General features: G+C 37.5%; 1 protein-coding gene across 3 annotated transcripts in view; it reads right to left on the minus strand.

Annotated features, from left to right (window-relative positions):
• Positions 1–27,368, minus strand: part of INO80 (INO80 complex ATPase subunit) — a 64,897-nt gene that overhangs the window by 25,357 nt on the left and 12,172 nt on the right. For all 3 annotated transcript variants that reach the window (XM_005522479.3, XM_088057674.1, XM_014252108.2), the window contains 20 exons: positions 26,048–26,168; positions 24,598–24,812; positions 23,522–23,575; positions 21,851–22,054; positions 20,367–20,562; positions 20,118–20,185; positions 19,593–19,802; positions 18,929–19,009; positions 17,670–17,765; positions 15,026–15,085; positions 14,293–14,435; positions 13,131–13,215; positions 12,548–12,665; positions 12,095–12,180; positions 10,976–11,143; positions 10,389–10,522; positions 9,531–9,598; positions 8,298–8,391; positions 7,002–7,179; positions 1,519–1,659 (listed from right to left, as the gene is read on the minus strand). In XM_005522479.3, the coding sequence (XP_005522536.2) occupies positions 1,519–1,659; positions 7,002–7,179; positions 8,298–8,391; positions 9,531–9,598; positions 10,389–10,522; positions 10,976–11,143; positions 12,095–12,180; positions 12,548–12,665; positions 13,131–13,215; positions 14,293–14,435; positions 15,026–15,085; positions 17,670–17,765; positions 18,929–19,009; positions 19,593–19,802; positions 20,118–20,185; positions 20,367–20,562; positions 21,851–22,054; positions 23,522–23,575; positions 24,598–24,812; positions 26,048–26,168 (2,520 nt within the window). The remainder of the gene's footprint in view (positions 1–1,518; positions 1,660–7,001; positions 7,180–8,297; positions 8,392–9,530; positions 9,599–10,388; positions 10,523–10,975; positions 11,144–12,094; positions 12,181–12,547; positions 12,666–13,130; positions 13,216–14,292; positions 14,436–15,025; positions 15,086–17,669; positions 17,766–18,928; positions 19,010–19,592; positions 19,803–20,117; positions 20,186–20,366; positions 20,563–21,850; positions 22,055–23,521; positions 23,576–24,597; positions 24,813–26,047; positions 26,169–27,368) is intronic.

Genomic DNA, 27,368 nt, shown 5'->3' on the forward strand with positions numbered 1-27,368 from the left:
TGGAAATTAAACCAAACAGTATTACTCAAAATTTAATTAATTAGCTTCTTAATGGCAACGCAACATCCATCCTTCAAGCTACACCTTTTATGATTGAGACCTGACTGTACTCTTGAAAACTACCTGCATAGAAAGACTGACTCCCTCCCTCAAATGCTTCATAAACATACACTCCTATTTCTATCATTTGCTCCACTGACTTCTCAAAATTCATCACAGGTCAAAAAACAACAGAAAGCTATAGTTTCTGGGAACATATGTACTCTTTCAGGTCTTCTACACTCCTGCAAGAAGCTTCTAACAAGCATAAAATTAAGTCTTTGTACTCCTAGAAACAAAAAGCCATGTCCACACTTCATCAGTTTTATATCCCAGCCAAAGCAAATCAAATAACTTTTATTCACTAGAATAAATGTCAGATACTATTTCCTTTTGCCTTTCCCTTCATTTGTAGCCTTCTATGCCACTCTCCACCCTTTCTCCTGTAGGGGAGCAATTCAGCATATTCTTCATCCATGGTGCAACTTTAGGTACAAAGAGGGAGAAATCAAAGGAATCTGAAGGCCAAGTGATTTTCACAATTTACTCTCAGAATAACCTTTGGTTCTCCAGCAAGGCAGTACACTGTAATGGGGAGGTAACATGTGACTTTGAGCAATTCAGCTGGATTCCCAGCCCCTAGAGCTGCTGACACAGATAAATTCAGCTTAAGCAGCAGCAGGTAGGTAATGACCTTGCATTTGTGAGGTCCTGCTTGCCATCCACCCTTCTCCAGATGCAAAAGTATAATTGCACTTCATCTGATGAGGCCTACAGCAAAAATTTCAACAGTGACTAAAGACTATAGCATCTGGATGGTCTGGTAATAAAATTGTATCCAGTTTTGTCAAGATCCAACAACATGGAATGCAGTAACCACTGACCTAATGAAGGTCTCTTGTGTCAGCCCAGGATACTTAACTAAATTAATTTCAAAATTCATTTAATATATGATGGACAACCCAATGCAGTAGCACTTAACATCCAAAAGACCTAGTAAATGCCAACTTGAGTAATCCTTATGTACTGCAATTTGGTGTTTCCCCTCTGGAGTGTAAGAGACAAAACAAACATCCTTTTCAAAAAAGCATAGCTTCCCAGCCCTTTTTTTGTTATCAGAGTTGACCAAACAATCAGCTCATTCTGTTCATATTATACCTGAATCTCCCCCTTGGATTATCAATTAGCAATTTATTTTAATATCTCTTCTATAATTGCTTTAGGTATTAAGAGAGAAAGTGAAATCTCAGACCAACTCCTCGTGGCTGCATCTTACAACTTTCCTTTTCCCCTCAGTACACATTGCAGTCACTTCCCCTATGAAAAACCCACTATTGAATACCGTAGCAAAAGGATATCCTTACAACAGTTTTACCCAATCAAAAGAAAGTCATGTATCATTGTGTTCCTAAGGCACAGTTCTGTCAAGGTTTAAAACACAATAGAAAATACATAATTTACAACTTCACTTGGACTTACCCGTGGACTGGCTATGCACAGGAAGGACGGCAGCTCCGTCACCTGGCAGCATCGTACACATGAGGTAGCTGATCTCCTTCTATATATGACATGGTCTGAATAGCCAGTAACTGCTTTACAGTGGCTGCTGAACACGAGGTTCTGAAAACAAAATGAAAATTAAGAAGTTACTATGTCTGTCAAGAAATACTTCTCTCAAATCTTATATCCACCCATGAGGAGGATAGACAAAGTACATTCCATATGTATTTCTCTTAGAATAAGGAAAACTATATACATCTTCTGCAGTGAGTATGTGAAGAATCTTTGTGTAATTATCAGAACATTCAAATACAGAAATGGCTGCAATCAGAAGAGATCATATCAATACTTGTCTTGATGCTCAGCTGGAACCACAAACAAGTTTTTCTGCCTTTGAACCTTTTGACTTTAGCTTTTCTAATGAAGGAAGTACTATTCCAGTACATCTGACCCTCACCGTGTTTTAGCTACTAGCTAAAAACTTTCTAGCTACTCATGTATCTACTCTGAATTCACATGAAATTTTGCAGAGAGAAAAAAAATTAAGAATTGAAAAAAGGCTGGATTGGTATTTTTAGACTTGCATCTTTTCCAACCTTTTTCTTCTTTCCTGTGCTAAAGGGCTCTAAATTTTATCCTGATGATTTTATCCTGAAGACTTTTAGAAGTGCTAGCAGGGTTACACACATGAACAAACCCATGTTTAAAACCTGGAATTTTGTCCTTTGTCCACAATGTCCTTTTGATACAGAAAAACATACTGACTCAGAAGCAGGGACAGTCAGATAGCAGTACATTTTAAAGAAAGGAAAGCTCATTGAAGATGTTCAGCTCTACACAAAAATAAAAAATTAGATTTTCTTTGTTTGCATCAGTTATAGTTTATTTTTTATTGTAAATATCTGCAGTATCTGCAAACAATGAAATAAACTTCTTATAGACTAAGCCACTTCTGCCACTTAGCTTTAATTCTGACTCTTCTATATCCATAGAGATCAATAGTTCCATATTATATTTGTTTCCTGTAGTATGCAGAGCATTATTCTGCTCACAATAGGAAGCTAGCAATAATTTTAGAAGCATTAGGAGGTATACTTCTCAGTGCCATAGGACCACAGGATGTGCCCTCCTGGCAATTCCAGCACTTAAGTTCACTTAAGTAAAAGGTAAACAGGATCTCAAGTTTTTATATTTTTCTGCCCTGGTTCCTAATGCACCAGAATTAATAGGATGCTACTTTTAATTTACAGAGCCTCACAATTTTCTGAAATCCCAGTATCTGAAGCTGTAAACATCCAAAGAGCATGTGAGAAGCAGACACCCTGTATAGCATGTCATACACTGGATACATGCATTCTGTGTATGTCAAAAAATGCTGGAAAACACCCACAGAGGAGTCTATTATGGATCATGCATTCTGGGCCTTTTTATTTCCACAGATGGTAAGCACATATCATTTGGAACCTGCTGACAAGAGGGGAAAACAGTCTGACTGTACACACATACTAGCACTACCTGCACTCAACCCTACCCCCAGGCATGTCTTTGGGCTGCCAGCAAGACTCATGGGCAGGAGCTGGCAAAAATAAAGTTCATACTCTGACTGAACATTTCCTCCTCTATACATAAAAGGTGAGAGCCAAAAGCTGACAATAGTCTTTCACTGACACTCAGCAGAGCTAAAAAGCACAGGCAAAAGCTTGGCCCACACTGGATAATGTGAAGTGATCCCAAAAACAGGCTCTTACTCAGCTGACAATTCTTAATCAGTAATGCTGGCTTAAGCAACAACTGCTTCACATGTTTACTCCAGTCCCCACAGAGCCTCTTCTTGCTGGCCTAGCTGTCTGTATTCATTAAGACGCTGATCAAGATGAAAACAAACCCTTGCCCTGCTGCTCCAAGTAAGTTTTGTGACATGCTTCACCACCTGGTAAAACAGCAGTGTGGGAATCACAGGGCTGGGAATACATGCCTGTGGACAATGGATATGAGTGCTGCCTTACTCATCTGAGAACCAGAAACAGTGGCAACAGAGCACCAACATTGCTGCTGAAAAGTGCGAGTCCTTTTTCATTATATATTTGTACCACTTCCTGGGCTAGTTCTCTCTCCTCTCCAGAAGCCTCTTTGGCTACATATCTGATCAAACAAAAAATTCAACAGCCATGAAAATACAAGGTATTCTGCAGCTAGCTCATAGAAGGATGTGCTGAGGTATGCCTGCATCAGCAGACGCAGGGTTCTGCAGCTGAGAGTAAAGAAAGGACAACAAGAGTTAAAGGGGGAAGAGTGAACAACTGCTTTAGGTTAAAGCCTCTCTCTTCCCCACCCCTGGGAGTACAGCTGATTTTATGAAGAAGAATCATCATGGCAGGCAGTCACAAGAGCTTTCCAGTAAGTCTTACGACAGCAAGCACTGACATACTGATCGTGGCCCTGGTCAATACAGGAGTTTGGTAATTATTTCCTGGAAAGTCAGAATACAAGAAATGGATAGAGAGGAAGTTAACTAATTCCAAACCTATGCAAGTTTGTTACTTAATTCTCTTTTGGAAAACAATATCAAGGATCCATTTAAGATGACTTTAGGGCAATTGAAGTACCTAGGAGGAAACATAAATAAAGTTTCAAGAAGGAATTCAAAATAAGAGAAAAATATTTGTACCCAGGCATTAATCTGCCTTTGAGTGCTAGATTCCTGTGTACAAACTATGAGCAGGTCACATTAAGAAACATCCCTCTGAATTCTGACATATGCAGCTGTTAAGTATTCATGAATGGAGCAGTCACCAGATGTAACAGGGACAGTGGAAATCCATCAACCCATCAGCTTCCCATCAACCACACACATGGAAAAGACTGGGTAAAGTTACAGAACTGAACACAGCCTGAAATGGCTCACATACTTTAGTACAACAAAACCAAAAACCAAAGAGGAAGATTGTTAAAACCCATGAATGTACACATCTACTACAACTATGCAATCCAAAGTAAGTCTTGAAAGAAGCTCTCCTATACTGCAAATGGAGTTGCACATAAATAGGGGTGATTGCTACCAGCATTTTAAGCTCATTAACACTCATAATTTTTTTAACAGAAATAAAATTAGGAAAGGAAAGGAGAAAAGGGTTCATGTAAACAGCAGATTTTATATTAATTCAATGCATACAAACTAATACATGTGGAGGCGTTGAGCAGGGGCAATGAAGAGACCTCACACTCTGCAAGCAATTTCTGTATTTACGTGATGAAACACATACTATCTTTAGACAGATGTCACTTCAATTTCAGAAATATCCATTAAAAATAAATGTGTTTCTTTTTCTACTGACTTATTTTCATACTTGGTCTCCTACATCAGAAATGCTGATCTGAGCAGTTAAGAAAAGCCTTTCCAGATTTTTACCATTTCCTTTTTCCTCTTTTCTCACCTTCCTCACTCCCAATATTCCTTTCTCCTTTTTCTCGCTCTCCTCACTCCCTATGTTACTATCTTATGAAGCCCAAGAGGAAGCCTTGGGGAATGTTACTTTAAAAGCTTCTTCAGTTTGGGCTAAGGAAAAAGTTTGCACTCCCCAACAATCCTTTTTTTTTTTTTTTAAGGTGTTCTAAATGTAAGATCTGCAAACAAAATTCTGTAAATACAGCTTACTTTAAGTTACTTCAGGTGATAATTTGTCTAACAGGCAGGTTAGAAAACAGCTTTAAAATATGTGTCATAACTGCAGGGCTATTCTTCCTTTAGATTTACTCTGGTTATCACAAATGCACTGTATTGCACACACTGATGAACTCTGCTCCTCAGTTGGCTGGTTTTTGTATTGAACGTATTACTTGCAACAATCACTAGTTACACACAGTCAACAGCCCTGGGAGCCCCTAGGACACAAGCACTGACATCCTCAAAGAATAGAAATTATTTGGAGAAACCAAATTCATGTTTAAACCTTGCTGGACTGTGGTACAGGTGGGTCTATAGCCTATCCAAATGCTTTACATTTAATTGTTAATATTAAAACCTACACATGCATATTCCACATGTTATATTTAAAAGCTATACTCTTAATTCATCTTCTGTCCTTCAGAAAACTTAATGATTTTCATTTTGATATTCATACATACTAAACCAAGGGCTATAAAAGGACTTAGATTGTCTTTGTACATATGTAAAAATGAATGCTACCTTCTCTAAGTGCACACAGCTTCTGATATCATCTTCTTTACTGCCACAATTACAACACCACACAACTTCTCCTTAACCATACCAACAAGAGGACAGAGCTACAGTACAGTCTCAGAGATAAGCACTGCAGTCACTACAGAAACACCTGACTGTCATCTCAAAAAAACCTAACTGAAATCAAATTTGTATAGCACAGATATTTTAGCAAGCTAGACACAGAAACACAGGCTATTGAAATACCAGCACAGACAGAGTTAACAGGCACACATTCACTTGGCTGACTCTTTGTTTGATAACTAGGAGGACTCATTTTCTTGGCTTTGCTGTTAACGCTGCAAAACATGACATCAAGTCCAAGGTTGGTTTCCTACTGCTTACGCGTCTTCAATTTCAACCTCCTCTACACAATATTCAATTGAATTCTGGCTATCTCCTTTCCCCTTCCAGACTCAGGAGCAGAAGCAATATTCCCTAGAGAAACTTGGCACAGTCTCACTGTTTCAGAAAAGATTTTTTTTACTGCATATCTGCTAACTGTCCTAGATGCTTTCCTGACTCCATGCTAGCACTTCTGTGAACTTATTTCCCAGTGAACCGAATCAATGGAGCCTTAATCTAACTCAGGAAATCAACAGCAATTTAGTCATAAAAAGGCAAAATCTTCACACATATCCTAGGTCAAAGATTAACAAAAATGATCTTGCATTACACAGTACTTTGAATACATCTGGATCTACCAGACAGCAGCAGAAACAAATTTCAGAGTAGAAACACACCACTGAAAATTCTTGTCCACCAACTATAAAACACTGTCAGGCTGGTCTCTGTTTTCCCCACCTGCTGCAAGAATGTATTGAATTTTAGAAGAAAATAATAGTCTCAGCCAGAAAATGAGTATTTTACAGATAAAAAACATGAAACTCTTAAGCTTCCATATAGAGTCTATCCCTGACAAATCGTGAGTCTAGTTCTGTTGCTCCTGTAGCTGCTTTTGGTGCTCCAGTAATATCTGAAGTCTTCTAAATCAGCTGATTTATTCATTATAGCAAGTTTTGAAATGTAATGCCACATGGGAAGGAGACAGGGGTTAAACTATTTTTCTGTTCAGCACTCTAAAGTCTCTTAACTGTATCTAAAAAAGCCAGTAGTGTATCTAAAAAAGACAGTATCATCATCCCATTTCCAAGTATATTTTCCCTGTTTCATAAGGTGGCTTTCACCATTTCTCACTCATGAGGAATTGCTACTGTCTCCAGATCACAGAATTTTTGCTTACCTGCAGCAAAGTGCAGCTGTGCAAGTTAGGGAAAGACAGCGGGAAATTTACATCAAGCAAGAAATCCCTGTTTGTCAGAAAACATGACCCCTGCTCTTTGTCCTCCTCAGTCTCCATCCAGGAGCGCATGTGATGGAGCCTGTAGGATGCTTTCAGAGACAGGAAAAGAGCTAACCATCTGAAACAAAACACAGGAGATGCATTTATTTACTGCTTTGTGAAAGAAAGGCTTGAATATATTTACAACACAACTGTATTTGACAGAACTGGGGAATTTTTTTAGACTATCAGGCTTACAGCATCCTGGCTTAAAGAAAATAATTTCTGCTAGACACCTTCAAATTATTCTTATTTCAATCTTTTCTAAGGTGGCTTAACTCAATCTAAGTGATTATGTCAGGATATACTTTGAAGCACTTAATCTAAAATGATTAAGCCCCAGTTAGCCATTACTATATAAAATTGCACTTATTTGTAAATTACTCTACATACGAATTATAACAACCTGTATAATGAATGCAGACTTTATCATGAATACCATTGAGACACATCAAGAGAAATCTGAATTACGTTACTGAAGTGCAGTCATTCAAACAGTAATTCAAAATAACCAGAACAAAAAAACAATAATCCACTTACAAAATCCTAAAGCAGAACATCTCTATTTATTAATAAAGAATTACTTTTAGTCTAAAATTTCTTATAGTCACTATTAACTTGACTCGGAGTCCTTTAGAGAGTACACTGTAACTTAAAAAGATTACCTTTCCTTTCAAGATTATACAGCTGACACTATAAATCTAAGCCTATGCTTCAGAATTCCATTCCATATTAGAAACAAGACATGTGGAAAGTAGGCAGTATGGCTCAGGAGCAATTACCACAGCACAAGTTTATTCCACGTGTGTTTAAAACATATGCTCAAGTGCAACTGGTAAGAATTGCACTGAACTGGCCTTCCAAAGTCTGGATTTTGTGCACCAGCAACCTGCAGCGTGACCCTAAGCAAACTCTTCTTTTGCCCTTTGACCATCTTGTGCATTTACAAAGTCAATTCTTTGTAACACAGGGTTTCTTGTGACAGGGGCATAAAAACTGTGTTGCATAATAGTGCCCTATACCTGGAGGAACACTCTAAAAGTTGTTCTAGTATTAGATAATGATAGAGAAATTATAATATTAGGAGGCATAGAAAATGCAGGTTTTGAGAGGAATGACTGACATCATCTGTACTTTTCCTGTAATTACTAAAAGAGGAAAACAAACAAACAAACAAAAAAACAAGGTTGTCCTCACCTGGCTAAATGTCCCTGATTCATAAGGTTTGCCATTTCTGCTGGAGAGACAGCAATAAACCGGAGGAAAGAAAAACAGCTTTCTTCATTGATGCCTAGGTCATAGAAATACTGAAGTTAGACCAACCTGTTCACAGATACTCATAGCTGAAAAATAAATTTACTTCATCAATTCAGGATACTATGATTCAGGATACTAATTCTATGACACATGACAAATCTAGATGAGTAGACAGGAGATCCTAATTTAACCTCGACCTTTTAGAAATACTGAAAATTCAATTTGAATCTCTGCTGCCTGACTCCACATTCCAGTTCATTTTCCAGTGTGGGCAAGAGAAGGGCACTTACCAACAGAGAGTAATACATTCTGTGTCCCAGTGCAGCCAGTAAGGACATTAGTTTCACTTATTATGAATCAATAGGCAGTGTGCATGTTTGCAAATTTGAACAAATATCTTCCAGACAGCTGACCAGAACATGCATACCTCAGGATGCCTGTCTCACATGCTCCCTCTCATCCAGAAAATCAAATGGGTTAGAAGGAGATGCAGGAATTGGTAGGGAAGCCTTGCAGGCCCATCCATGTGCATTGCATAGCCCCAACACCAGCTGGAAAGGTCCACGCTAACAGATTTCAGCATAGTAATGCAGCCAGTATCTCTCGTGCTTTAGACTTCTGAAGATTTTCCCATCCCAGTAGCTAAGTGATCTAATTAGCTCTTGTAGGAAAAATATTCAATCATCTATAATAAATTGTATCTGTCAATATCAGCAGCTTTTCTGGGATTTTTGCTCATTGACGTGGGTCAAAGATTCTGGGTCAATTGCATTTCATCTAGTTTCTAGTTGAAAGAAAGTTGGCATTTTAAGATACAACACAGAATGTACTGAAATGAATCCAAGATTTGTTAGAATTGAATCTGTGAAAAATTCACATTAGACTAAAAAGGCAGCACTAATCTCTTGAAGCAAGTTAAAACAAGACAGACCGAATTAAGATACTGCACTAGGATTAAGCAGTAACTAAATGACAAGTTATCCACAGATTCTTCCAGCTGCTTTCCATCCTTTCCTATGAGCAAATGAAATGTATGTACAAACACAAACAAAATTCTAGTAATTCTGACCAGATTATCTCAGAGAACTAATTAACCTGACCTCTCAGTCCTTCCCCCTGAAGAAGACATATTAAAATCCAACCCAGTCTTTCTTCCCAAGACTGTAAACCTACCCTTCCTGTGGAAGAGAGACTGCTGGATGTGGTCTGGTGCAAATGGCGAAAGTAAAACCCGTAACCACCTGAAAATGAAAGGAACAAAACCAAACATCACTAAGAAGGTGTTAACACCTAACATGTTCAATAACACAATCAGCAGAAGAAACAGAGTAGCCATTCACTTCTTCATGGTATTTTAGCACTCTGAATATCTGGAATTGCACGGCAGCAGAAGGAGAGCGTCATCTGTCTACAAGCATTGCTGCTAATTTGACATCGAGAACACGTCATTTTTGCGGAACTGCATCATATGTTCTAGAAAAGCTGACCTTGTCTTCATACATGTCTCTCTCGTCTCTTCCCTTAGCACTTCTCATAAATGAATGCAGACACAATTAATCAAGACTTGCCATGGTTGGAGAAAACAGCAAACAGCACTTGGGCAGATTCTCCTCACCCTAGGTGAGCATTAAAAGCTGCCAAAGCACTAGCAAATGCTTACTTTATACCATGTTGCAAGAGACAGATACTGACAGCTTCCTTGCATGTGAAAACTTGCTGAAGGGAAGGTTTGTTGGTTTTTTTTCTCTTTTAAGGATCTTTTAATGCTTAATTCTACTACACATCATCATCAACAACTCTGAATTGCTTTTCCTGGCTTTCTTACTCAGTCAAAGGGATATTCTGTGATTAGGATTCCACCAAAAAAGAGCATCTATATCAGATGTTTAACAGCTGAATGACTAAAAGGAAATGGACTGCTCAGCCAACAGTACACCAGGTAAGGGAGCTAATTAGTACTTACAAAAATAAAGTAAGTGTAAGTAACAGTACTAAATATGCCAGACTGGATAGGAAGTGGAATAGGCTTGCCTGTCCCGTGAGTGGTTGAAGACCCTGATCTGTCCATGACGGTAGATGAACTTGGAAATCTGGTATGGCTTTAGGGAGATGTGAAATGGAGACCAAGTTTCTTGTCGCTCAAACAGCTCTGGGTGATTGCACACCTGTAAGACAGAGAGCATGTCAAAAGCTGGGAGGAATTAACTTAGTCTGATACAGCATCTACATTCCAAATCGACCATGACCAATGATCACTAAAACTTTAGTACTGCTAATACTGCATGGTTATTTTAGTGTACCTTCTCACATTTAAATATGGCATCATACCTTATGCTATTCACGTAACAGCTATTTCCTCTTCTTCCCAAGTGAATGGCTTCCTTCAACCAAACCAACTTTTGTAACCAAATCAGTGAGCAGATGCATGCATCACATGGCTAAAGCTCTTTTTCACCCTACATCATGCTACACTGCATCCAAACCACAACTGAACTGCATGCAAACTTGCTTGCCAATGCCAGATTTTTTTTACTGTGGTGTTTTATAGACGCTGTATTTTAGTTCTGTGCTAATGAATGATCATACTTCTCAAAAATTATTATTTAAAATAGCCTTACCTTCCTAAATTGCATGACTAGATTCATGAGACTACTAGTGGTGGTCTGTGCTTGCTGAGTAGTGCCCATTGATGATTGCAGGAGGTCATCAATAGAGATTTTATTTTTCAGAGCTTGGTACAAGAGCTTCTGTCGACTTGTCTGCTGGCAGTACATGAGAATTTCAATCTGCAAAATGATAATGAAGATTTAGCCATTTCTGTCTCCAAAATGAAGGTTTATGACATCAGTGTACATAAAGCTGAAATACACCTTGAGGAAAATATAACCTTCTCAAAAAATACATTTATAGGCAGTTGCATTCAGATCCCCATTTCAGGATCCAACCTGGAAAGGACTTAACTGATAGGTGTGTTTAGGAAGGCTTGTGTAATGATGTAAGAAACAGACCTTTAAAAGCACATGAACACAACTAAGTAAACAGACAGATTCTTAAGAAGCTGAGATCACACCTGTAACTGATGAGTTTAAAATCTGACTTCAATTCTACCATCCTACAGTTCCCCACTTAGAGCCATGATAAGGAGTGTCAGGAACCCACAACAGTGTCTGTGGGAAGTCCACTGAAATCAATAAGCACATCAGAACAATCTAGATGTCAATCAGCCAATGGTGCCAAAACCTGGGAACTGCTGATCACAAGATTATCTAGTATTGCTAACATCCACATGAAATTAAGAGACTGGCAAGAGAAAAGAGCATGATGTTGCCACTATGTATTTCTCCTCTGTACAGGCAAGCAAAAAAAAAAAAAATCCTAAACCCATGCCAAATCCTTCACAAAGGCAATTGGAAATGTTTATCACCAAGTCATTGCTGTATCAATCTCCTTCACTGCCACTAGAGATACTTCTGTCAACTTAACCAGGACTAGAGATATTTCATTTTTAACTGGTAACAAAATGCTTCCTGAGAAAAAAAGTTTGTTAATTAGAGGGTCCTCAGTTACATTCACATCTAATGACATTGTTGGGATGTGGTGCAAGAAAGTGAAGGTCCAAGTCTACAGTCAAATTTCAAGTATGCAGACTGACAAACGAGTTTGCAAAAACCAGATCAGAGAACAGAGCTATGACGATACAGCTGTAATACCCATTCCAGAGAAATACTTTTTCTCACCTTATCTGACAATTCATTTTCCACATCCTTCTTGATTCTTCTCAGCATGAAAGGCTTCAGGATCATGTGCAAACGGGATAGCTGGTCTGAAATGAAGGGAAGGGGAAAGAAAGAACAATTACTTCATCAAGGAAGAAAATTATGTGGTATTTTATGACAAATTAAGTCCCTTACTGTTCAGCCATTTCCCCCATGTTAATTCTTACAGCATTGAGTTGATATTTCTCTGTTGATTTTTCTTTTTTAAAATGAGTGATGTGCTACACTGTTTTTCTATTCTTTACACATGCTATATTACAGTCAGAAACAGAAACTTAAACTATCGACAACAATCCAATAATGTTCCAATCCTCTGCTTCAGACGCCACATCTCATAGGAAGTTTAGCCATTATTAGACCAAAAAGGCAACAGATTTTTAATAAAAAATTATAGCAGTTACACACTGTACTCACTTTCATCAATAGCAGATTTGTTCTCTGCATGGCTCTCTATGTCCTTAGAAAACCACTCATTAAACTCTTCATGGGAATCAAACAGTGTTGGCATGATAAAATGCAGCAGGGCCCACAGCTAACAGGAGAGGAGAAAACACTGGATTAGCAAAAGTCATCCTACTGTGGACAAGGTAATTGGGAATCCCAAAATCTTGAGCCCTTTATAAGCAAAATCACTTTACTAGATCATGAGACATGGTAAAATTAAACAAAACCCCACCTGCATTTTCTTCCTGCATCCCCCAAAATGCCACAGATACCAACAAACCCCCATGAGAAAGCAGTGAGAAACAGCATAATTACTGCAGCCAACAAAAGGAAAAGTCACTAGATTTAAGTTTCATCCTGTAATCTAAGTATTACTTCAAATATCTTTAGTTTTACTTTTATTTGAATGTGTGGCAAGTTTCCATATTTTTCCCTCCCAGAGCTGATCCATGTTTATTTGCCAGTGGTTTCCTACAAGCATGATCTCACAATCACACAAATACAACAGGTTTCTCAACTGTTCATGAACATTTAATATGCATTCTTGTTATACCTCAGCCATTGTGTTCTGGATTGGGGTCCCAGTCAACAACAATCTGTTTCGACACTGGAACTGCAGTAGGATCTTCCAACGAACACTGGTGAATAAAAACAAGAAAAATAATTTCTAGAGAAAACTGTAGAATGGTATGAAACATGAAGTATTTTAAGGCCAATTGCTTCCAGTGAGTTTCCCAAATGATCTTTAGAAGTCACTGCACAAAACTATTACAGCTGTTCCCCAGTCTTTCAAACAACAACTATAGGAAAAAGTAGGCTTTTTCCAATTAAAAAAAAATAAATAAAAAAGAGCATAATTTATTTTATTTTCTAAGTATCTTTTTTACTCATTTTTAAAACAAATGCTTACTAATAAAATCTCATTATCAGAATAATTAACTTTCCAAAAGAAACAGGTACTTTGAATCAGAATGTCACGTACTCTTCACACTTTACAAGAGGAGTGTATAGGCTGTTGTGGCAGGAGTGCTGAGCTGTACATTAAAATCCCCTTAAGAGGGGTGGTTTCCCAAGAATGCTCTGGAGACAAACTTTGGTCAGAATGAGCCTGCATATAAAGCAGTCCTCCATTTACTGTGTACAGTGGCAACTTGAACAAAGGTTATGGGAAAGCAATTACAGAAGTAAAGACAGACAAATCCATTACATAAAACCAGAAAAATTTCTGGCATAGTCTCATGACACAGATTGGGCTTTGCTGCAGTCAACAATACTCATGGGGTTCTGACCTTCATTCATGTCTGGAAGTGCCACTGAATAAGGAATCAAAATAATTAATTTAATGGAGCCAATATAAGCAATATAAGTTAAAGACTGCAAACCATTCACCAGGCAGAATTCTGTGAGGAGTCAGGAGGAAAAGTAAACAGCATTTCTTACTGTTTCTTTTAACTGTCCTGTGCTCCATAACAAGTTTCTGCTCCAGAGCTGCCTTTTAATTATGTTTTACATATTTGGAAAGTCTAAATGCAAAAAACCTAATGGATCAATCCAACGTCAGAGAGTTATACAGACATTTAACTAGGTTAGATACTTAAGGGGTCTTATGTGTGTCAATTTTAACTTCTATCAATTTATGATCTCTTGATGCTTTCTTGATATTTCTCCAAGAGGCTGATCCACAGAAAATATTTTGTTTCCAGTTAGTTTATTACCTGGAGCTACTCTTGAGTGCTTGTGCTTCATCCAGCACCATATACTGCCACTTCACTCGCTGGAAATACTTCACATCCTGCACTACCAGCTGGTAACTGGTAATTACCACGTGGAAAGGAGCATCCTGAGTATACAATGTCTTCTATAACCGCAAAAGGAGAAACAAATGTCCACATAATGTAAATACATTGTCAAGAGTACATTGTAATTCCAGACTTCTGTTTTACAATCTTCTCATTACCACTGCATTTCCTCCAGCTGATTTTTAAAATTAATTTTATCACACTTACTCAATTAGTGGACCTGGACTTCAGCCCTTGACCAATTTCAGACCCTTCTTAACATGCAAGACAAGATCTGGGTAATGAACCCTACAAAATGCTATTGTTAAATAAAGAAAAATCTTGACAGAACTGCAAGGATTCTGGATTGGAGCATCCTGAGTTAGGTTACTCAAACAGCATATACAGTCCTTGACACCAAAACTTCCTGCTTTATTCACAAAGCTCTAGTTCTTCATCTGAACTCCACACTGCACTGAATTGCCCTGTACGGTATTGCTCTTCAGCACAAGAGAAGTCTTCCACCTCATTATCTTAATGAAAATGCTGCTACAGGAATGAAGAATCTCTGAATCCACACATTAGTTTAATCTGGTGATACGCAGAAACTATTTCTGGTTTACTCTGCAAAAAGAAAGACAGTCAAAGCACACTGTCATGCTGGCATTACCTGACTCCAGAATTTTCGGATCACCTTTCTATCATGGGGATTACCCCAGTAAGGTAGTACCTGAAACAGTAAAAAACATAGAAAGACATTATTTTCAAATAATTATACCAGTGCTATAATTTTATAGTCTGTAGTCTACAAAATGACGTACCTCGTTCTCCAAAACAACAAAAAGGGAAATTATCTTTTTTACCACCAAGAAAAATCAGAAAACATTTAAAAATACTTGGAAAAAGAGCATTCTAGGAAAAGGTATCAAGCAACTTGGCCTGATCAAGCTATGCTAAGAATCTAAAAATGCCCATTAGCATTTAGCACAAACCTTCTAGTCAGGTTCTTCTAAAAATTAAAAATTATACTTTGCTTATGGCAGAAAGAGGTTTGCACTCAACTGCTATGGTTAAACCTACAGGACTAGAGGGCCTGTTGCTTGTCTAACAATCCCCATGGTCGTGTTGGACCACGGTTTTCTATTTCACAACTGACCCCAAAAATCTGAGATCAAGTTAAAATGTCTGGCCTGGATATACTGAATACAAGAACTTTAAAAGCAAGCACTACTGCCAGAGAAATCTGTTAAACTATATACAGTTCAAAATTGCACAGGTCCTATTACTCAGACCTTTGCAGAGCACTGACTCCTGCCACTGGTTAATAACACTATACTGCCATCTCCTGCCTGCTGGAAAGACTTACAGTCAGCTAAGACTGGGAGGTCTGGGAAGGAGGAAGAGGTGGTGAAAAGTCTTACAACTTCAATTGACAGGTTCCAAAAGACTTTAATAGAATACTCTTCCTATTCTTCTGCAATAAATTGCTTGTAAGACAACCAGACCGATCAAAAAGTGGTTTGTCTTTTATTGTACATATTCTGCCATGGATATAAATTCATTGTGATTTACTACAAGCAGAACAGACCGCACACTTCTGTATGATTAGAGGCACAAACAAAACTGATTGAAAAAGACTGACTGAAGTTGTAAACATGTGACAGTACGTTTAGAAAACATCTTTTGAAAATACGTTTCATTCCATGGATGAGGTAAACATCAGCACGCGGTAAGATCAGCATGTCAAGGAACAGCTATACAATGATACAAAGAGTTTGGGGTTTAAGTCAAAAAGGAGAAAACTATCTTGTCACAAGCATCCTGACTGCATTTTTCAAACATTTGCTGTATTTCGTTCCTGAGAAGGAGAAAGCATAAACAGTTGCTTGCCCATTCCATACAATGAACTGATCAAAGGAAGTGAGAGAAAGCAGACAGAATGGCCAACAGCTCTCAAGTTTTCTAATCAAGAGCCCCTATTATTTTGGACTGTGAAAAGACATGACTGGATTCCTTTTAGGTTGTGTTGGCTTTTTGTTTGAGTACCTCCTCACTAACACAAGTGTATTTCTTCATTAGTTGCTTTAAAGGCTCAGTAATGACAATTTATTCCAAAATACAAGTCACTTGAATAATCCAGTATTGAACTACGCTCTAGCACTTCTCATACAGATATCTCAAATTAAACAACACTACAACCAACGTACAGTCCCATCAGGGATCTCCAAAGCACACTATTTGGCAAAAGCTAAGTCCTTCAATTTTGCCCTGCCCAGATCAAAAAAATCAAGTATCACTTATAGTAATACATTCAAAGTGCTTTCCCCCACACTTTTTTAAGTAGCCAAGGCATTCAATCAATTAGCCTGATATTACTGGTATACTGGTCACTCATAACTAGGTGTCTTCTACTGTTTTCTGTAAAAAGAAAATTTGATTTTCAAAAAAAAAAAAATCAAGACTTCTTCATATCAAATGTTACTGTGTTAACAAGTCAAATACTTAAACTATGTTCTGTTCCTCTTTGCAGATGTAACTGCAAGTATCTGACACTTTAGTCTATCCTGAATTCTGAAATTGCAGCAGTGTTTCAGCAGTACACATTTCTTTTCAAATCTTCCTTTGCAACACCCCAATGTTTTCCACTGGAGGACAGGTAAGCAGCTTGTTTTATCAGTAACTGATAGTTCCTTGCTTTCTAATTTACTATTTACTATTTCTATTTACTATGTTTTCACATTCACAATATACCTGAAAAACTTCATTTGTTTTCTTCCAATCTTTTTGTTCCTATCTATTTGTGCTTCACTTCTCTCCTTTTTCTTATTACCTGTATGCCCCTGGTTTTTTTTCTATTTCTGTAATAACTACATTTTGCTTCCCTCTTACCTGTTTAGCATTTGTTCACATACAATCTTTACCTGACTCAAATTCACATGAATGACTGAAAACACAGCTCTAACTCTAAAGATATTATATAAAACTTAGTATATTATTCTTGGTTCTGCTGCCAGGCCCACACATTAAAATTACATGTCCATTTACTGACTTACTACAATTCCTTACTGAGATGGTATCTTTAAGTTGATGCAAAATGAAAGTCATGTTATTAAAGTAAGAATATTTTTAAGCCCTAGATAACTAAGCACTCCAGAAAGAAACTGCATGATGGAAAAAAAAATACCAGAAACAGGCTCATTACAGAGTTTCATATTCCAAGGTCAGTAAGCATCCAGATGCGATACTGAACTCAGGAGAACACAATGGTTTACTCTCGAGAAAACAGAATGAACTTCCTCAGACATGCTCATTACCTTAAATTTAGGTACAAATCTGGCAAACTCCTGGTGCCAGTTGTTCAGAGTAGAGGCAGGTGAAATTATTAAAAAAGGTCCCCAGATGTTCTCTCTCTGGAAAACATGCAAAAATAAATAAATTAAAAAAACATCATTGAAGTGAAGTAATATAGAGATGATTTGATATGGCTTTACATCTACTAAATGACAGTGGCTACATGAGAGAGAACTGTATGCAACACAGTTGCATACTCTCCCAGCTCTGCAGGGTGATACAAAATCAAACAGAGCGGATCTCATGTTTAACCGAGACTTCTTTCGTAACAGCAAAGTTGTTCCCAGAACAAACTCCTTTGCCTCTGAGAGTTGCAACCTTCATGTTAAAAACAGCCACTGTCACTTTGATAAGGAAAAGAACTTCAGGTGGCATTGAAAAACTTTGCTCTGCCACATCACAAATTACAGTACTCTGTGGTGAATAACTAAGTTGATCCATAAATATATTAGCAGTTACAAGCTGGCCCTCAGAAGGGAGGGACAGAAGAATAAAGCCCTGTGTAACCTTCCAAAAACCTCAAGGTGCAGTGTCACAGGAAGACAAACTTATCTTGTTATTCCTTCCATACAGATGAGTTCAAGAACCTTCAGCTCTGCACACCTTTCCAGTATTTCAGCCAACAGTACCAGTAACATAATGAAATGTACACAACTGTCTCTTGGTCACTAGTGCAGCTGATTTTGCTTCTAGCATCACACCATTGATATCTCCTCCTATTTATGCAAGTGACTGGATTGCAGTCAAGCCCTTTATTTTTTGAAATAAATGTATCTATTTCTGTATTAAGTAGTAAGCTTCTGTAGCTTATTCTGTTTTGTTTGTCTGCCCTGGCACAGAAGAATCACTATGCTTCCTAAAAAGCCCCACTAGAATGTGGAAATTAATGCTAATTGCCACAAAGCTCAGAATTTGAGCACTTTGATCTGTAAAAGTCATTGAACCATCAAGTGTACAACTTGTTCTCTCCTGAGGCTTTTATATTCAGTGCAAGTGAGAAGATATTACTCTGTGAAGAAATGAAAACTACATAAATAAAAATTGACATACATACATACATACATACATATTTATAACTATTAGAATGGCTCCACTTGAAAACAATGTAAAAAATACCTTTTAAGACATTTAAGCTTTATAATCCAAAATTCATTTCCAACACATGAAAAATATGCATCTTCTATCAAGCATACTACCCAGGAACAAGCTATAATCCACCTACCTCAGCCAGATGTGCAAGGAGAGCAATACTTTGTACTGTTTTACCCAGACCCATTTCATCTGCCAGGATTCCATTGATGCCCTGCAAAAGAACCATAAAATGAACACCTTTGCTTTATTACTTTTTAATCTACAAAGAACTGTCAGAATAGTTGCTACTGAATTGAGTGAGAACAGCCCCACTGTAACAACTCTGACACTCTGAAACTTTATAATCTTTTACATCTGCTCCGGAGAGATAATTGATCTCAACTGTATTTCATTGATGTCTCAGTCTAATGTTCCCCCTAAGCTTCTCTGCACTTCATGATCCCATTGTGACTTGGGCACACTCACAAGGACAAGACTGCCCACAGTTTATGAGCTGACCCAAGCCTGAAACAGTATGTAATGCCAAGCAGGAAAGGCCTCCTCCATGTATGATCTAAATGATAAACAGTTGTATAAACCACATAAAGTGTACTGAACTCAGTGCCCCATTCAAAGTTGTTATGTCCTAAATAATCAAGAACACTGGTATGTGGCCTACCTAATATTTTTCTTTTTTCCAAATACATTAAAGATCAACTATAGTCCATTTTTAAAAACAGCAGATTCCTTTGGCCATCTTTAATGACTTAAATAATTCCAGAAGTGATAAAAATTTGCAAGATGTACTAATGTACCTGCTCATATAGGTTGGCCAGCCAATTCATGCCCTTCAGTTGATAACCTTTCAGTTTTCCATTGAAAATGGTAGGCTGTGGAATATCTTCTCCTGCTCGGATAGATGGGTTTGCTAAACTGTAGCTCTCTCCAAACCCAGTACCGGACTTGTTAGCAGCCCGTAGAGCAGCTACCCGACTCTCTTTTGCATCTTCATCAAATGATCTGGTCTGAATAGAAAGAAGGTATGCATAAGATAGTGGATACATTAACTTATCAAGAACCTGCAGTGTAAAAGGCTTTACAATTCACATTAAAGCACGATACTCACCAGAAACTAAGAGAAAATTAGCCTGTTCCTATAGCCCAAATCTTTATACTCTGGTTTTCTAGTTGTTTAGCACAAAACATGTCAATGGGATTAAATTCAAATCCGGCCCCTGGAATAACCTATTTGACTTGGCTGCTATGAAAGATCCTGATACTGTGGTCTCTGCCAATTACTTTGCTTGCTCTTCTACTTCGTGGATCCAAAAAATACATACCCGGGCTTGATGAATCTGGTAAGCATCCTCAGCATTCTTCAGAGCTTGGGCCTTGTAATAGTTGCTATCTGAAAATACCATACCCATGTTAGAGCTCTGCAGCAATAACCACCCAAACACACAGACAAATTCCAATAATTGCAGTAGTCCCTCTGGGAGAGAAGGATATTGTGCTTTAAATTGTTAAGTTTGTATGATAACACACGGAGTACAGTAAATTTCAAAAGAGTATGTAGATTAATCTCTTACCATAATCCTCTTGGGTGATGTTGACAACTACTCCTCCACCAATATCAATCTGCCTTTGGGTAGAGCTGTCCTCCAGTTTACGCAGGATTTCCTCCTGTATCCCATCATGTCCAATATCTCGTTTACGACTCATAAAATGGGCATATAATTCAGTTTGTGTTATCAGGAAGTTAAGTTTTCGCTGCTGTCTCTTAGCCTAAGAGAAGAAGAGCATTTACCAAAAACAAAAGAAGGGGAAAAAGAGAAAGGACAAGTGTTCAGCATTAAAAATACAATTAAACAAAAAAATTAATTCAATAATATATCAACAACTAATCTATCTAGATTATGTTAAGCACATCACTTTGCTAAGTGCTACATTATTAGTTGCACATAAGAACACTGACCAACTCCATAAATATCTATATTAAAATATAAAATTGTTGTAAATGAAAAGTTTTTTAAAATCCAGTAATCATGACAAAAAACACCATAATCTAATAAAAGAAAGTTTAGAAGTTTTGTTTACACTGAAAAATTAAAAGATCAGTAAAAATAACACAACTTTATTGGTCTATAGTAAAGAAACTCAGCAGTTAACGAACGCTCTCATGGCAACCTCACTCCCACATTCTTTTACTTATTAGTAGAGGGAATTATGGTAGTATACATGAAATATATCAATAGGTAATATAGCTGAAATATTATCATTACTCAGCACTCAGCAAGACCTTGCAGAAGCTCTGTTCACCCTTAGGCTCTGGCAAAAAATGCAACAGTTAAAATCTGCCTATAAACCTAAGTCAGCAGAAAACTTCACAAAATCCTTATGAATTTGCAAGAAAGAGAGGAACACAAAAAAATGCAAGCCTAATTTAAGCACAAAACTAAATATAAGGCATTCTGAAGATCAACCTTTCCTCATATAAGGTATACACACCTGAAGTAACAACCCCAGATTCACTAGAGAGCTTTTACAATGAAACTTTCTTAAATTCAATCCCTTTTACTCTGTAATGGAGTTCAGGAAGTTGCTAGTTGTCCAACAGAAAAGCAAGCACGGAAAAATTTTGTGCCCCATAAGTAAATCACAATATCAGCTTACAGCAAGGGAAAAAGAGGACAGGAAAAAAATTCAGTGTCAATGAAAGTGCCTTCCATTCTGGACCCAGAAAGATGTACAAACCATCACAAAACATTGGCCCTTACAACACTGAGCTGTGTATGCCTGTGAGACATGCACTGCTTCTCTAATTCCTTCCTCAATTTCACTCAATTATAAAGAATTTATGCAGTTTGAACGTGTTTTTTTTAATCACCGCTTGCTAACAACATTAGAATAATTATGTGAAGAAAAATAAGATAGTAGAAGAAATATGTGGAATAGCACTGAACAGACCAAATAACTAGAGATTTCATGGTATGAATTTAGAAACTCAAATTATGCAGTCACTTCTGTGTCTCCTCATCATATTAAGTATCAGCAATCTGTGATTCTGCTGTACCTCTCTCATCTCCTCATCCAGCTTGCGTTGCTCCAGAGCCTCCTTCTCAGCACGTTTCCGATGCTCTTTTTCCACCTTTTCATACTTTTTCCAATAGAGAAGCATCTCCTTGGTGAGACGACGCGCTCGTGGTAGAGTTTCCTTACAGTTTTTCTGCGCTTGGATAGCAGCTCTACGGACTTCCCTCATGCATTGGTGGGCAAGCTAGAGGGAAATAAGATTTGGGAACAGTGGTAAAATGAGCAGATTGTAAACAAAGCCAGCAATAAACAATATCAGATTTCGTTATAACCAAGTCTGATACTTCAAAAGAGAAAAATCTGTGATACTTTACTCAGCAGCAATGCTTCTAAAATGGCATGAGAGAATGGAATTTTCCAAAAAAATTCTGAGATGGTGGAGAAGACAGAATCTGCAGACAGTTTCAGTATGGCATACTACTTAAAAGATTGATGGACAGGTCCTTGAAAGGGACTCAGAAGAACAAAATTCAAGGCTTGCCTCAAAGCTCTGATTCACCTATTTCTTGACACTTTTCTGAGCTTATTTTCTGACTTTTCAATAAGAATATACTTAAGAATACTGCAATAGCAGTATTGGTTGAACACAATCCTGTTCACATTAATACACAGAAAAGTGAGGGAGCATTCTACAGTTTTGATACTGTTTCATGAAGCATAGGAAAATGTAATTTTTTTGTTCTAGTAGAAATAATTTGATGTCATTGTAATAACGATCAAAATTGCTGGGTTTTTAGTTTGTGACAGTTTTTTCTTCCACTAAAATCTGCACATCAACAATTCAAACATACAGATTTCAAATGATAAAACAAAATGTAGGCCAAAAAAAGTGGAACTTTAAAAAATGTAAATCCTACTAGCCAAATTTCTTAAACATACAACCAAGTCTCATTTTCTGCATCCCTTACACAGAAAATGCTCCCTTTCTCGATAATGTATATACAGAACAGGAAATTTCCTACATCACCTTGTCTCTAACAATTCTCAGTCATATACTTGATTACCTTTTCATCATGAACCATATAAATGGATGAGACACTTGAGCATAACCCTTGAAAAGTGCTCAGAAAGCTCTTAGTGTTTGTAAGTAAAGTTCTCTAAGTAGAAACAATGCTGATTCTCAGAGAAGACTCTGATGAGAAGATGGATTGCTTTTGCAATCACTTAAGCTGGAAACTGATCTATTTTTAATCTCAGGTCCTCTACATATTTATCTAAATTAAAGCACTTAGTATTCAAGAGTCCCTTTGATTTCAACCAGAATGCTTAAAATCATAAAGTTTTAAGTAGTGGATAGATGGGCAACTCAAAAGTCGAAGCATACCAAAGCCACTAAGGCACAGCATTCATGATCAGTAAATTTAAAACGTACAAACTGAGTCTTTCAAAAGCCAGAAAGATGTCATGAAAGGAACTCATGTTGCTTGTTTTATCTGCTGCTTATGAAACAAGACAAAACTACGCAACTAAAAATTGAAAATCCTTATATATATTATATATAATATATAAAAATATACTTGTATACAGTGCTTTCTCCTATACTGCCCTGCGACTATAGTCAGTATTGTAAGAAATAGAAGAAACATAAAGAGGTCACAGTTTGGTTATTACATCTAGTACAAGGAACAGTATGAAACTAAACACCACCTACCTTTTTGCTGTTGGTTAGAAAGAGGTTACGAGCTGAAGCTTTCTGTTTGTATGCCTGTAAAAGAGCACAACCTGTAAATTAGTTAAAGGGTAATGACTTCACAGTATTTCAAAAAAACACTATCTAGTCTTCAGCAGGTACATGTGCCAACTTCAGTCATGCACATTACTGTATAATTGAGAATAGGTACTGTAAGTATTCTTCATTTTAACTGAAACCACTTTTCATCCTTAAAATACTGAAGGCATATATAAATATATTCCGAATCCTGAAAGAAGCATGCAAAACACCCCCTTTTTCACAATTGTTTCTTTAAATTACTACTGTTGCAAAGCAGGGTTCTCCTATTCCATTTTTATCACTGAGACAAACATCTTCCACTGTTTCCCAAAGATGTTAAGAATTTATGCAGATCTTATGTTCTTCACATGATCAAAATTAATCTGTTGAAAAAATATGATCTCTCTCACTGCACATATCCTTAATTTGGCTTTTAAGTTCATAAAGGAAGGTACAGTCATGACTTGTTTTAACTTCCTAGAATTCCAAGTCTGTTAACTGTGAACTTCAAAAAGCAGGTTCTAAGGTCCACTCTGACCATCTCAGAAAACTATCAACAGTGAACCCAGACTTCTGTTTCAAATGTGCCTGAAGCTTGTCCTGTAAATGACACAAACACTTTTCCCTAGTCTGTTTCTGAGGCAAGGTTTGAAAAACACAGACACTGTGGCTGAAACACCCCTTTTCTGAACTTTATTGTAAACCTTGACACTGGTTTGCCCTATACTGCCATCCTGTAGATCAGTGTGAGTACCTGCTAGAGCTTAGTGCACTTTTCATTGCCGAGGGTTCAACAGCCATGGCAAAGCACTGCATGATCCATTTAGGTACCACTGGTGATATTTCAACTACACATTGCTTACGGATTACAGAATTCCAGTTAGGTCATTAATGACCACCAGAAAAATCAGGTCTTACTTTACTTTGTTTTTCCTAAGTGTCAAGTCCCCACTAAGTTAATTTTCTATTTCACTTTCTTGTATCATCACTGATCTACAGCCATTAGCCAAGCTCACCTTAGGCAACTCCTTCTTAACAATGCTAAGCCACACTTTCCGCCGACGTGCATTAAGTTGCTCAATAGACAAATGCTTTTTCTTGGGCCCAGGTGGTGGTGTATCATGGGAAAACTTGGCAAAAACTTTGGTCTGATGATGGTGGCGTCGTGGTGACTCCTCTGAAGAGACTTCCTCATCCCGTCTTCTCTTTTTCTTTACTTTTTTCAACTTGCCTGCATGGCAACAACAATCACAAAAATAAAAATTTCTATTCTTGGCGCACATTTAATTAGGCACCTTTGCCGAGTAAATTCTCCTAGTCAATTTATATGTGGAACCAACAAAAAAGCCAAACTCATCCGTGTCTGCCAATTCTTGTACAATTAATTTATGCTATTAGATATGATCTCTCTCACTGCACATATCCTTTACTCATTACGTTATAATGGAAAGATTTTCCTGTTTAATAGAGGTGTGAAATGCAATTACTTCCACCTAGGAAAACATACCTTGAGAATTAAAATGTCTAGGACTTGGTGCAGTGTTTCTCGCTTTGTGGCAAAATTCTACTTAAAGATACGACATTTAAAGCTGACAACATTTATCATTTGGTACAATAAGTCTCAAAGCAAACTTCTCAGCAAAGAAAAGATTGCATTTAAAGAGACTGGCATGTTGTCATGTCATACCTTTCAGAGGAAACTGATACTGGTATCAGATATTAAAAATGTTCACTGTGAGTATGCAAACTTATGGATGCTGCAAGATTAGTGGAGAAAAAACCACCACAGTTAAAGAACTTGCAAAAGGAAGGAAGACAGTCTGAAATAACCCCTTAAAACACAGCTTGAACTTAAGTACTTGCACTAGGAGAATTCACCTTACACTGACAGTTCATAGCCTTCTCTGCTTCCTTACAGATTTACAACTGCCAGCCCAAACAAGAAAACTGTACTTCCTGGCAAATGTGCATCTCAGGAACTCCAACTGTTATGTCAGATATAATTCTATTCTAACTGATATCAAACATCAGCTCTGAGTTCCCTCTATTTTCCAGAAAACACTCTGACTCCCTGTAACTTCCTGATCAGTAAAACTACATATTCTGGAATAACTGTGACAGCTACTGTGTAAGTTCTTATACTGTTCAAGGACTTACCGTGTTTTCAAAATAATCTTGAGTGAATGGACCATGATATGAAACAACGTTTATGGATTCCAAACCACTGAATAAGGTGCACAAAGAAAATCTTAAGCCATTAACTCTCCAGTCCCACACCTTTTTTCCACCCTAGCTTTCTAGAAGCCAGACAATAAAGCACAATATTTTCTGAAAACGTTTGTCAGAACTTGGTATTTCCCTGCAAAACCCACAAGTCTTGAACATTTATGTTTAATCAAATGAAACAACATAGGAAAGAAGTTAAACCACAGTAGCCATTTAAAAGCATGAGGTTAGTGACTTTACCTTTTATTTTTTTCTCTTCTTTAAACTTCTTTTTCTTGGGCCCTAGCAGGTGGCGCTGCTGCTCGTAGTAGGGGTCGTAGGTAGAGAGCAGCCCCGCACTGTAGTACTGATACTGCTGCAACTGAAGGGTGAAAATGAGCAGGTAACAGAGACAGCCCCTAAACAAGCTCAGATCCTGAACATAAAGAAGAGATCAGGAAGCATGCCCTTCTCCATATCTTGCATTTGTTATCAACTATCAGAGTGTTCAAAGTGAAACCACTGCTCCCAGGTGTAGCCTCCAAGTTCTGCACTGGGAACTGAGCCCACCTGGTTAACTAAGAGGGAAGAGCAGGCAGTGAAGATCACACTTTCAAAACATACTGCTCTGTCTTTTCCATACAGGTGCTGCCCAGCAAGGCAACACATTACATGAAGAGGTCCAACTGTGAACCTAATATTTGTTTTGCTTGCATTCCCAAATTACATACATGTTCTACTTTATCATTCCAAAGGATGTAAAAGGATGAGCTTAAAGAAAAGGCATTTAAAAGATTTCCACAAAGAACTTGAACACTCAGATTATCAAGTAAAAATATAGCTTCCTTAGCAATTTTTACCCTAAAAGATGAAAAATGCCAGTATATTCCCATCATTACTCAAATGAAGTACTGAAGAACTCATCACAGGTTACACATAAATGGGCAAATCAAAGGCAGTACCGCTCAGATATTAACTATTTTAAACCTAAGCATACTTGGAAGTTAATAGAAGATTTTTGAAAAGTGAGACGTGAGCACAAATCTTTCTGATATATGTTTCCCTCCCCCTATAACTGTGTACTGTTGATCTAACAATACACTCACTGGTTACTTTCACTGGGTATTATTTCTTACTAGTCTAGAAATAAGTATTTGTGTAAAATCTAACAAAATTATGACCTGTGTAAAAATGGAGTGTATGAATATTTGTGTAGCTATGCAGTATTTCAAGAAGCTAACACAATATTGGTTCAGAGCTTTACAACTAAACAAAGGAAAGAAGTAGAAAGAAGCAAAGGCCTGTGTGGGAAAATATTTCTTCACTCTTCTGGTGAAATTCAAAAAGAATATAAAACAGGAAGACAAATTTAAACTTCAGACACATTCTCTGATAACAGAGCAGGATTACCTCCTTCATCTAAGACTTTCTGCTGCAATTCAAATCAGCAGTGAACATTTCTGCAAAAGCCCTTATGATTCGAAGAAATACATTACTAGAATCAAAGCAGCCATAGAATTTGGCTTCATATTAAGAAAAATGCAAAAATGCAGCAGACTATTTTCTTCTAAAGGGAAAGAGA

The sequence above is a fragment of the Pseudopodoces humilis genome, chromosome 7 (genome assembly GCF_049639895.1).
Source record: "Pseudopodoces humilis isolate 2021_Gansu_Grassland_sample_001 chromosome 7, ASM4963989v1, whole genome shotgun sequence".
Lineage (NCBI taxonomy): Eukaryota > Metazoa > Chordata > Aves > Passeriformes > Paridae > Pseudopodoces > Pseudopodoces humilis.